At 46.3% G+C, this 13,091-nt stretch overlaps 1 protein-coding gene across 1 annotated transcript in view; it reads right to left on the bottom strand.

Moving 5' to 3' along the window:
• The window catches only part of LOC106590475 (coiled-coil domain-containing protein 191), a 37,582-nt gene that overhangs the window by 19,526 nt on the left and 4,965 nt on the right, over positions 1–13,091 (bottom strand). The window contains exons 4-12 of the mRNA XM_014181545.3: positions 12,912–13,064; positions 12,584–12,765; positions 12,135–12,358; positions 11,794–11,947; positions 11,504–11,694; positions 10,906–11,158; positions 9,848–9,980; positions 3,672–3,972; positions 1,478–1,569 (exon numbers count right to left, since the gene is read on the bottom strand). Of these exons, the coding sequence (XP_014037020.2) occupies positions 1,478–1,569; positions 3,672–3,972; positions 9,848–9,980; positions 10,906–11,158; positions 11,504–11,694; positions 11,794–11,947; positions 12,135–12,358; positions 12,584–12,765; positions 12,912–13,064 (1,683 nt within the window). The remainder of the gene's footprint in view (positions 1–1,477; positions 1,570–3,671; positions 3,973–9,847; positions 9,981–10,905; positions 11,159–11,503; positions 11,695–11,793; positions 11,948–12,134; positions 12,359–12,583; positions 12,766–12,911; positions 13,065–13,091) is intronic.

Consider the following 13,091-nt stretch of genomic DNA (forward strand, 5'->3'; position numbering starts at 1 on the left):
GGAGAGACCTGAAAATAGCTGAGCAGTGACAGTCCCCGTCCAACCTGACAGAGCTTGAAAGGATCTGCAGAGAAGAATGGAGAAACTCCCCAAATACAGGTGTGCCAAGCTTTATAGCATCATACCAAATAAGACTCGAGACTGAAATTGCTGCCAAAGGTGCTTCAACAAAGTACTGAGTAAAGGGTCTGAATACTTATAGTATCAGTCAAAGGTTTGGACACACCTACTCATTCAAGGGTTTTTCCTACATTGTAGAATAATGGTGAAGACATCAACTATGAAATAACACATGGAATCATGTAGTAACCAAAATATATTTCATATTTTAGATCCTCCAAGACTGTTGGAAAAGCATTCCAGGTGAAGCTGGTTGAGAGAATGCCAGGAATACAAAGCTGTGATCAAGGCAAAGGGTGGCTACTTTGAAGAATCTCAAATGTAAAATATATTTAGATTTGTTTACTACATGATTTCATGTGTGTTATTTCAGTTTTGATGATGTCACTATTATTCTATAATGTAGAAAATAGTAAAAAATTAAGAAAAACCCTGGAATGAGTATGTGTCCAAACTTTTGACTGGTACAGTTTTTTATTACTGTCACGTCCTGACCAGCAGAGGGCGTAATTGTGTTAGTTTTGGTCAAGATGTGGCAGGGGGTTTGTGTGTGTTTAATGTTGTGTGGGTGATTGGACTCCCAATTGAAGGCAGGTGTGTTGAGTTGCCTTTGATTGGGAGTCCTATATAGTAGTGTGTTTTTCTTTGGGGTTGTGGGTAGTTGTTCTTGCATTGCGTTTTGTGTGCCTTCAAGACTGTTCCTGTCGTCGTGAGTATTATTTATTGTTTTTGCCTGTGGATGCTTTACTTAAGTTTATTAAAGAAACTATGAGTATCCACATTCCCGCTGCGCCTTGGTCCATTCTTGAAGACTGCTGTTACAATTTTTAAGAAATTTGCTAAAATGTCTAAACCTGTTTTTGCGTTTTCATTATGGGGTATTGTGTGAAGAGGTGAGGGGGAAAAAAACAATTTAATCAATTTTAGAATAAGGCTGAAACGTAATAAAATGTGGGAAAAGTCAAGGGGTTTGAATACTTTCCGAATGCACTGTACATTTCTGTGGTGTGTTGTTCCAAAGGAGAATGTGTGTTTGACAGAGCGTGTGTGAGAGAGAGTATCTACAGGCCTTGCCACTGCTCTCGCCACAGCCCTTCTATTCCTATGTATAGGAAACTTCAGGCAACGAGAGTAAAAGAGACTCTTTATTCCTCCATGTACGCTAGCTACAGCTCTATACAGCTACGGCACTATACATCCGACTCACGGACATGAAATACATTTTATCCTCTTTCCTATTATTCTCCACGACAACATAGTCAGACCATTGTGTGATCAACCATATGGAAGCGATGTGTGTGTGTGTGTAGTTTAGCTCTACTCAGAGTTTAACATGGAGGTGAATGTGCTGACTGACCCATGACGGTGGGATGACGACATGGCTGACGGACAGCTGGTTTCCTGGAGGCCGGGGAACGGCCATCGTTCCCCCGAGCGACTCTTCCAGCCCTGAAACACAGAACATCACCCAGAAACACACATTAAATATTCACTCTCTAATATCGATCTACTCTATTCCCAATTTACCAGACTGACCCAACCAGCCCTGCACACAGGGGGCATTCTAAGGACTTGTTTTTGTTTGCAGGGAGGGTACAAGAAGAGGGTATCTCCTGTTTTATCTGAATGGTAGTGAGGAGGACATCGTGTTCTTATCAGTCAATTAACTTTTAATTAGTGAACCCTTCAGCAGACATGTTCTCACGCCTGGAGTAATATGCAGGGGGCAGAACACGTTTATTACCATAGTAAATCATGTTTATTACCATAGTAAATCACGTTTATTACCATAGTAAATCACGTTTACCATAGAGCATCACGTTTATTACCTTAGTAAATCTCTAATTAGCCTGAGTTTTATTCTCAAGGGGAAGTGGTGTGTTGTTTTAATAAAATGAATCCTCTGCGTATCCTCTGCTGATGACTTAATTCATGAGAGAATTACCGCAAACGAGTTCCATGTGTAACTAAATGTTTCATACTCCTACACTTGAGTGTTCGGTAGTATAATATAAATCACTACTACCCAAGCCTACACCAGGATAATGTCTCGTCTTCAGACGTGAGCACGATGTAAAAGCCTTATACAGCCTTCAAAACGAGAACACTTAGCTGCCTACAAGTAGCGGAGGAGTGTCCACAAGTCATGAGCTTTCGTACCAATTCATGTTTGCTGCATACTAAATGTTGATCTACCAATGCGAGTGCTGCTGATCCCCTTGGGTCCTATGACCTATGACGGAAATCAGCCACTTTTAACACGTCATTCCGTCCAAGCGAAACTGTCATTTCTAGTCAGTCCCGCATTGGTATCGATTGGCTTTTAAGCCCGAGCCCTACCCAGGCCCGTGACATTCAGGCCCTAACCTACCCAGGCCCGCGACATTCAGGCCCTAACCTACCCAGGCCCGCGACATTCAAGCCCTAACCTACCCAGGCCCGCGACATTCAGGCCCTAACCTACCCAGGCCCGCGACATTCAGGCCCTAACCTACCCAGGCCCGTGACATTCAGGCCCTAACCTACCCAGGCCCGCGACATTCAGGCCCTAACCTACCCAGGCCCGCGACATTCAGGCCCTAACCTACCCAGGCCCGCGACATTCAAGCCCTAACCTACCCAGGCCCGCGACATTCAGGCCCTAACCTACCCAGGCCCGCGACATTCAGGCCCTAACCTACCCAGGCCCGCGACATTCAAGCCCCAACCTACCCAGGCCCGCGACATTCAGGCCCTAACCTACCCAGGCCCGCGACATTCAGGCCCTAACCTACCCAGGCCCGCGACATTCAGGCCCTAACCTACCCAGGCCCGCGACATTCAAGCCCCAACCTACCCAGGCCCGCGACATTCAGGCCCTAACCTACCCAGGCCCGCGACATTCAGGCCCTAACCTACCCAGGCCCGCGACATTCAGGCCCTAACCTACCCAGGCCCGCGACATTCAGGCCCTAACCTACCCAGGCCCGCGACATTCAGGCCCTATTCTACCCAGGCCAGATTGCTTCTGCCAAATGTAAAGCCCGGTCCTGCCAAAAATCAGAAATAACTTTATAACTAAATCCATTAGCTGCTCCGCTCTGTCTGTCACTCACTCCCTGCACGCTGCTTGCTCTGTCACTCACTCCCTGCACGCTGCTCCACTCTGCTCATGGTGGCTCTGAGTGGGTGAATATCCATAGCAACGGCTCCGCTTGGGCTGCTCTCCTCAATGATGAGACATGAGAGAGCAGTGGCTGTAAGCTACTTTTCGTCACACTAAACTTTGTGAAATAATCTCTCCTGTCTTATATTTGACGAGGTTGAAGCACTTGTGACACCATGTTATGATCTTAGTCAGATAAGACAAGCAGGAGCAAATAGCTCAGCTTCAAAATGTTAGTGATCAATTTAGTGATACTCGAGCCCTACCTGTACCCTAGTTATTGATGGAAAAACAGGCCCTACCCGGCCCTATAACGACGGGCTAAGGTCAGACACACCCCACATTGGCAACCTGTGTGCCTCTTCTCCTCACCTGGGTTCCCATGGTAATGTGAAGAGGGACCAACCTGGGTTCTTTGGGGTCAGAGGTCATCCCTCTGGGCCTTGGGGATGCTGGGACAGCGATCTGGGTGGCTGTCTGGGCCTCCTGCCTCAGTCCCATCATGCTTTGCTCCTCCTGCAGGCGTGCGATCTGCTTCTGTTGCTCCCTGAGGAGCATCCTCTGCTCTGCAATGGTCCGCTGCTGGCTGGCATGGCGATGCTCGAACCGTCCCCCACACCCCGCTGCTCTATGAGACCGGGGGGCAGCACCTACACTGCCGTCCCCATCGCCCACCTCGCCCCTCTGCCGTGCTCGCCTCAGCTCGCCTATTGAATAGAATATAACTTTATCATCCATTGTGAAATGATGCACATTTTTAACCATTTGTGGAAGTAGAAATCTAATCACTGATATATATTATATATATATATATATATTTAAAGTTTCCCCTTTTCACCAATATATATTTTAACTACCTTGGTCAGAACACTGGAACGGAACTAAAAAATAGTGGTTCTGTTCAGAACAAATGATTGAAAAATCGTTTTGGTTCCAACCGCTGCTTGATAGCACTAGAGGATAGACAAGTTGCCCTTAACTAAGATATACAGTTGAAGTTGGAAGTTTACATACACCTTAGCCAAATACATTTAAACTCAGTTTTTCACAATTCCTGACATTTAATCCTAGTAAAAATTCACTGTCTTAGGTCAGTTAGGATCACCACTTTATTTTAAGAATGTGAAATGTCAGAATAATAGTAGAGAGAATGATTTAATTCAGCTTTTATTTATTTCATCACATTCTAGTGGGTCAGAAGTTTAAATACACTCAATTGCCTTTAAATTGTTTAACTTGGGTCAAATGTTTTGGGTAGCCTTCCACAAGCTTCCCACAATAAGTTGGGTGAATTTTTGCCCATTCCTCCTGACAGAGCTGGTGTAACTGAGTTAGGTTTGTAGGCCTCCTTGCTCACACACGCTTTTTCAGTTCTGCCCATACATTTTCTATAGGATTGAGGTCACGGCTTTGTGATGGCCACTCCAATACCTTGACTTTGTTGTCCTTAAGCCATTTTGCCACAACTTTGGAAGTATGCTTGGGGTCATTGTCCATTTGGAAGACCCATTTGCGACCAAGCTTTAACTTCCTGACTGATGTCTTGATATGTTGCTTCAATATATCCACATAATTTTCCTTTTTTTATTTGACCTTTATTTAACCAGGTAGGCTAGTTGAGAACAAGTTCTCATTTACAACTGCGACCTGGCCAAGATAAAGCAAAGCAGTGTGACACAAACAACAACACAGAGTTACACATGGAATAAACAAACATACAGTCAATAATACAATAGAAAAAGTCTATATACATTGTGCAAATGAGGTAGGATAAGGGAGGGAAGGCAATAAATAGGCCATAGTGGCGAAATAATTACAAAATAGCAATTAAACACTGAAGTGATAGATGTGCAGAAGATGAGTGTGCAAGTAGAGATACTGGGGTGCAAAGGAGCAAAATAAATAACAGTATGGGGATGAGGTAGTTGGATGGGCAATTTACAGATGGGCTATGTACAGGTGCAGTGATCTGTGAGCTGCTCTGACAGCTGGTGCTTAAAGTTATGAGTTTCCAGCTTCATTGATTTTTGCAGTTCATTCCAGTCATTGGCAGCAGAGAACTGTAAGGAAAGGCGGCCAAAGGAGGAATTGGCTTTGGGGGTGACCAGTGAAATATACTTGCTGGAGCGCGTGCTACGGGTGGGTGCTGCTGTGGTGACCAGTGAGCTGAGATAAGGCGGGGCTTTACCTAGCAAAGACTTATAGATGACCTGGAGCCAGTGGGTTTGGCGACGAATATGAAGCGAGGGCCAGCCGACGAGAGCATACAGGTCGCAGTGGTGGGTAGTATATGGGGCTTTGGTGACAAAACGGATGGCACTGTGATAGACGGCATCGAATTTCCTGAGTAGAGTGTTGGAGGCTATTTTGTAAATTACATTTCCGAAGTCGAGGATCGTTAGGATAGTCAGTTTTACGAGGGTATGTTTGGCAGCATGAGTGAAGGATGCGTTGTTACGAAATAGGAAGCCGATTCTAGATTTAATTTTGGATTGGAGATGCTTAATGTGAGTCTGGAAGGAGAGTTTACAGTCTAACCAGACACCTAGGCATTTGTAGTTGTCCACATATTCTAAGTCAGAACCGTCCAGAGTAGTGATGCTGGACGGGTGGGCAGGTGTGGGCAGCGATCGGTTGAAGAGCATGCATTTAGTTTTACTTGCATTTAAGAGCAGCTGGAGTCCACGGAAGGAGAGTTGTATGGCATTGAAGCTCATCTGGAGGTTAGTTAACACAGTGTCCAAAGAAGGGCCAGAAGTATACAGAATGGTGTCGTCTGCATAGAGGTGGATCAGAGAATCACCAGCAGCAAGAGCGACATCATTGATGTATACAGAGAAGAGAGTCGGCCCGAAAATTGAACCCTGTGGCACCCCCATTGACTGCAAGAGGTCCGGACAACAGGCCCTCTGATTTGACACACTGAACTCTGTCTGAAAAGTAGTTGGTGAACCAGACAAGGCAGTCATTTGAGAAACCAAGGCTGTTGAGTCTGTCGATAAGAATGTGGTGATTGACAGAGTCGAAAGCCTTGGCCAGGTCGATGAATACAGCTGCACAGTATTGTCTCTTATCGATGGCGGTTATGATATTGTTTAGGACCTTGAGCGTGTCTGAGGTGCACCCATGACCAGCTCGGAATCCAGATTGCATATCGGGGAAGGTACGGTGGGATTCGAAATGGTCTGTGATCTGTTTGTTAACTTGGCTTTCGAAGACCTTAGAAAGGCAGAGTAGGATAGATATAGGTCTGTAGCAGTTTGGGTCTAGAGTGTCTCCCCCTTTGAAGAGGGGGATGACCACGGACGATTTCCAATTTTTGGGGATCTCAGACGATACGAAAGAGAGGTTGAACAGGCTAGTAATAGGGGTTGCAACAATTTCAGCGGATAATTTTAGAAAGAGAGGGTCCAGATTGTCTAGCCCGGCTGATTTGTAGGGGTCTAGATTTTGCAGCTCTTTCAGAACATCAGCTATCTGGATTTGGGTGAAGGAGAAATGGGGGAGGCTTGAGCAAGTTGCTATGGGGGGTGCAGGGCTGTTGACCGGGGTAGGGGTAGCCAGGTGGAAAGCATGGCCAGCCGTAGAAAAATGCTTTTTGAAATTCTCAATTATCGCGGATTCATCAGTGGTGACAGTGTTTCCTAGCCTCAGTGTAGTGGGCAGCTGGGAGGAGGTGCTCTTATTCTCCATGGACTTTACAGTGGCCGAGAACTTTGTGGAGTTTGTTCTACAGGATGCAAATTTCTGTTTGAAAAAGCTAGCCTTTGCTTTCCAAACTGCCTGTGTATATTGGTTCCTAACTTCCCTGAAAAGTTGCATATTGCGGGGGCTATTCGATGCTAATGCAGTACGCCACAGGATGTTTTTGTGCTGGTCAAGGGCAGTCAGGTCTGGAGTGAACCAAGGTCTATATCTGTTCCTGGTTCTACATTTCTTGAAAGGGGCATGCTTATTTAAGTTGGTGAGGAAAGCACTTTTAAAGAATAACCAGACATCCTCTACTGACAGAATGAGGTCAATATCCTTCCAGGATACCCGGGCCAGGTCGATAAGAAAGGCCTGCTTGCTGAAGTGTTTTAGGGAGCGTTTGACAGTAATGAGGGGTGGTCGTTTGACCGCAGACCCATTACGGATGCAGGCAGTGATCAATGAGATGCTGGTTGAAGACAGCAGAGGTGTATTTGGAGGGCAGGTTGGTTAGGATGATATCTATGAGGGTGCCCATGTTTATGGATTTGGGATTGTACCTGGTAGGTTCATTGATAATTTGTATGAGATTGAGGGCATCTAGCTTAGATTGTAGGATGGCCGGGGTGTTAAGCATGTCCCAGTTTAGGTCACCTAACAGCACGAGCTCTGAAGATAGATGGGGGGCAATCAATTCACATATGGTGTCCAGGGCACAGCTGGGGGCAGAAGGTGGTCTATAGCAAGCTGCAACGGTGAGAGACTTGTTTCTGGAAAGGTGTATTTTTTAAATGTAGAAGCTCAAATTGTTTGGGCACAGACCTGGATAGTAAGTCAGAACTCTGCAGGCTAACTCCACCCCCTTTGGCAGTTCTATCTTGTCGGAAAATGTTATAGTTAGGGATGGAAATTTCAGGGTTTTTGGTGGTCTTCCTAAGCCAGGATTCAGACACGGCTAGGACATCCGGGTTGGCAGAGTGTGCTAAAGCAGTGCTTAAAACAAACTTAGGGAGGAGGCTTCTAATGTTAACATGCATGAAACCAAGGCTTTTACGGTTACAGAAGTCAACAAATGAGAGCGCTTGGAGAATGGGAGTGGAGCTAGGCACTGCAGGGCCTGGATTACCATAGGAACAGAGGAGGAGTAGGATAAGGGTACGGCTAAAGGCTATAAGAGCTGGTCATCTAGTACGTTTGGAACAGAGAGTAAAAGGAGCATGTTTCTGGGCACGGTAGAATAGATTCAAGGCATAATGTACAGACAAAGGTATGGTAGGATGTGAATACAATGGAGGTAAACCTATGCATTGAGTGACAATGAGAGAGATATTGCCTCTAGAAACATCATTTAAACCAGGTGAGGTCACCGCATGTTTGTGAGGTGTAACTAAAGGGTTAGCTAAGGCATATTGAGCAGGGCTAGAGGCTCTACTGTGAAATAAGGCAATAATCACTAACCAAAACAGCAATGGACAAGGCATTTTGACATTAGGGAGAGGCATACGTAGCCGAGTGATCGTAGGGGTCCAGTGAGTAGCTCGGCAGGCTGGAGACACGGCGATTCAGACAGCTAGCGGGCCGGGGATAGCAAGTTAGCAGAAGGGCCTTAGAGGGACGTCGCGGCGGAAGAAGTCTGTTGTAGCCCCCTCGTGCTGTTACGTCGGCAGACCAGTTGTGAAGGATCAGCAGGGCTATGTGTGGTAAGAGGGTCCAGGCCAATTGGCAAAATAGGTATAGTGGCCAAAGAATTTGTCCGACGGGCCTCTTCAGCTAACAGTCCGATATGCTCTAGCTAGCGGGCCGCAGCTAGCAGATGGGCATTCAGGGGACGTCGCAACAGAAGAGCCAGTTTAAAAAAACCCTCAGGCAGATTACGTCGGTAGTCCTTCTTCATGATGCCATCTATTTTGTGAAGTGCACCAGTCCCTCCTGCAGCAAAGCACCCCCACAACATGATGCTCCCATCCCCGTGCTTCACGGTTGGGATGGTGTTCTTCGGGTTGCAAGCCTCCCCCTTTTTTCTCCAAACATAACGATGGTCATTATGGGCAAACAGTTCTATTTCTGTTTTATCAGACCAGAGGACATTTCTCCAAAAGGTATGATCTCTGTCCCCATGTGCAGTTGCAAACCGTATCTGGCTTTTTATGGAGGTTTTGGAGCAGTGGCTTCTTCCTTGCTGAGTGCTCTTTCAGGTTATGTCGATATAGGACTCGTTTTACTGTGGATATAGATACTTTTGTACCTGTTTCCTCCAGCATCTTCACAAGGTCCTTTGCTGTTGTTCTGGGATTGATTTGCACTTTTCGCACCAAAATACGTTCATCTCTAGGAGACAGAACGCGTCTCCTTCCTGAGCGGTATACATGCTACACGGTCCCATGGTGTTTATACTTGCGTACTATTGTTTGTACAGATGAACTACAATTTTTTTTCTGAGGTCTTGGCTGATTTATTTTGATTTTCCCATGATGTCAAGCAAAGAGGCACTGAGTTTGAAGGTAGGCCTTGAAATACATCCACATGTACACCTCCAATTGACTCAAATGATGTCAATTAACCTATCAGAAGCTTCTAAAGCCATGACATCATTTTCTGGAATTTTCCAAGCTGTTTAAAGGCACAGTCAACTTAGTCTGACCCACTGGAATTGTGATACAGTGAATTATAAGTTAAATAATCTATCTGTAAACAATTGTTGGAAAAATGACTTGTCATGCACAAAGTAGATGTCCTTAACTGACTGCCAAAACAATAGTTTTAACAAGAAATTTGTGGAGTGGTTGAAAAACAAGTTTTAATGACTCCAACCTAAGTGTATGTAAACTTCTGACTTCAACTGTAGGTAGGAGTTTCCCCTAACATATTTAAACATTTACTTTGATCACTCACCTGCACTCAGCGCCGCGTTACGCCGTGTCACCTGCCAGGGGAGGGTGTGCAGGACCACAGCCCCCAGCTGTCCGTCCCCTTGACAGGCAGGAGAGGGGGTGGGGCCAGCAGGTTGTGACCCTGGCTGACCTTTCTGCAGAGACAGGAATTGTGAAGTGTACGGGTCACATGGAAATACGGGAAATGGGATGAAGTTGATCATAAAAAAATACAAATACTGTTTTTCTTGGGAAGAACAATCTCAATTGACATTGAAACAACTAAAACTAAATTAAAACTTATAGAAATGATAATGACCTACATTTATAGTCTCTTCTAACAGTCATCTAATGAATGCTTGACAGTCAGGGAGCATAGAAAATTCCAACAGTGATAGATATGGGACTAATTTTAAGACATTTTGATGGCAAGGAAATATTATAACCAATTTTAAGTGCGGCCCTCTGTACCTCAGTGAAGACCAAATGCGGCATGGCAAAATTTGTTTGACACCCCTGATCTAGATAGAAGTTGCTGTGCCTCTCTCCCTCTCCTTTTCCTCTCTCCCTCAAGCTCTATTCCACTATTCAGTATCTCCCTATTTGTCAGTCACTTCCTCTCTCTCTCTCTCTCTCTCTCTCTGAGGAGAAAGCAAACCTTGCAGTGTTGTGAATATTTCATCAACTCCCAGAGAGAAAAGTACGGGCCAACTCATACGAGGAGAGGAACTCTGAAACAGAACTTGTTTATTCAGTAGATACTGATAGACTAATGCATGACTTTCACCAAATGAATACAATAGAACATTTTATTGCCTTGCAGATTCATTTTACCATTGCAGATATAAGCTATAGCTAATATTTAATTCATGACTACAGATCGTTACCACCTTCGGGCTTCTGTCTGTACTGTGATACGCTAATGTATATCCAATGGGCAGACACAACAATGTGTGTGTGTGTGTGTGAGAGAGTCTGAATCTGTATCTGTCATTTTGTCTGTGTCCTCCTACGTAGCTATGCCTATACTTTGATTGTGTTGACTTTCCTCAGTGGGAGGGCTCTACAAGTGTCACTCACCAGTTCTACAGTTTCTGATTGGTCAGAAGGCTCAGGCAGGGCAGTGATTGGCTCAGGAGTATGCGTCTCCTCGATCATCTTGAGTTTCCCAGTTGCCGCGGCATTGATCAGGGCTGTCATCTTGCGCCGCGTCTCTTGCTGCTGTGACAACAGCTCCCGGCGTTCTCTCTCCGCCCGACACCACAGCCGCCAATCACTCAGGCATCGTCTTAGCAAACGCCTCCGGTCACTCACCATCGCCACCTGGGAGCGTCTACGAGGGATTACGCACCATTAGAGACAAAAGACCTGGTGTGACTGTGACGAGTTTGAGAGCCAGATTTGCTAATCATCTTCCCCAGGTGTTTACAGGCTTGGCAAGGCAAAACTTGGCAAGGCAAAACAAATGACCTAATTTAAAACTGTCCAGGTTTTCTTCCTCAATGTTCAGAAGTCAGATTCAGTGATAATATTAAATTCAGCCTGCGCGCCAAGTAGGTATAGTTTTCACTTTTTGAACCAAAGTGCGAAACATAAAACTTCACCCTCCCAGAACACCAGGCCAGCTAAATAAAGTATGCAGATTGTAATGTTGGGACAGACTCCATTCTGTGCTTACCTTTTCTGGGTCCGTAACTCCTCCTCTGTTCTCTCTGCTTCCCGCTGCTCTCGCCCTGCCCACACCAGTGCCCACCAGTCTCGCCACGCCCTCAGCTGTCTCCTCCAATCACAGAGCGCCGCCGCCTTGCCCATCTGCAACCTCCTCTCCAACAGCACTGAGTACCAGCCAGAGAAGTGCCTCTGCAGACACTGAAACACACACCAATGTGTTGTTCAGATGCTGTGAGCACTAAGCACACACCACCAACAGAACTATGTCCTTCCCCTCCACACAAGTATTCTACTAACCTTAAGGTTGTGCATCTGAACCCTGACCTCTGCTTGCTGTAGTCTGAGTGGTCTCTCAGTGTCATGTTGTTTCTGTGCAGTAGAGAATGAAGGGCCTGGCTGGAGTACCAGAGAGCTCTTAGCTGCCGTCTTCCTGGCGATCCTCTCCCTCTCCCTGGGGGGAGACACCCAGACACAGTCAGACCTACAGGGCCCTGACCTAGCTCCAAACAGATTGGCTTATTTTCGAGACCCAGCATTCTGAATAAGAGCTCATTGCATGGGCGTGATGCAGGTGATTGTAGGAGTGTGGAAGTAAATGCGTGGTTTTGTTTGTCTTGCTGTTTCCAGGGTTACTGTACATTTGCCTGGCTAGTTTCTCCAGGTTCCTCCTCTCCTCCGTCTCGTGGCGCAGTCGCACCATCTCCTGCTGCACCATCTCCTCCTGCCTGCGTGCCTCCTGCCTCCTCCGCCTCTCCTCCCCCTGCTCCCTTCTCTGTGCCTCCTCCCTGGCCTGCCTCCGCGCCACCCTTTCCCTGTGCAACCTCTCCCGCTCCTCGTCCCGCCGTGCACGGTTCTCACGCACCTGGAATGAGAAAAAAGGAGGAATTAGACGTGGATGATGTCATAAAAGAGAGCAGAAGGTGTGAACGTAAGTCCAGCTGTTGTAGTAAACAGTTTAATTGACTTCCATTCACTGGGACTTCCATTTGGCTCCCAATGCAGATACTACAATGTTTTCAACTTTTGTCAAAAATCTTGGGAATCCTGAGACTGTGCAATCCTGCGTAACGTCTCTCTGGTTCTGTACCTGTCGGTGACGTGCCTCCATGGTGAGGCTCGGGTCCCTCCTCATCCTCCTGTCTCGCTCTTCAGAGTCTAGTACCAGATCCTCCACTATCCCAGAATCCACTACTTCCCGCTCCATGAGGTCTTGAAGGAAGTTGTTAACCGCTGAGCTCTCCTCTTCCTCAGCGAGGTGAGAATACAGGTCTGAGAAAGAGACGGAGGGTGTACTGTATGACATATGGTCCTTATGGACCCACTGACGGTGCTATGATGTATTAACTGAACCACATATTGTCAAATGGAAGTTAAGAGTTAAATGTGTGTTGTTGTGTAGGTTAGTGTCTCTGTACCATCAAAGTTGCTGTAGTCCAGGGAGACAGGCTGGGCAGGTGGCATGGCTTCTGGACTGTTCTTCTCAGGGGAGACAATCACATCCTCCTCTTCCTCCATCTCCATCTCCAGACGCAACTTGCTGTTCATCCAATCACTAAGAAGAGCCTGGGCTACAGGAAAAAAAGAGTCACCAAAAA

Source organism: Salmo salar, chromosome 29, assembly GCF_965601325.2.
Source record: "Salmo salar chromosome 29, fSalSal1, whole genome shotgun sequence".
In the NCBI taxonomy this organism is placed as follows: domain Eukaryota; kingdom Metazoa; phylum Chordata; class Actinopteri; order Salmoniformes; family Salmonidae; genus Salmo; species Salmo salar.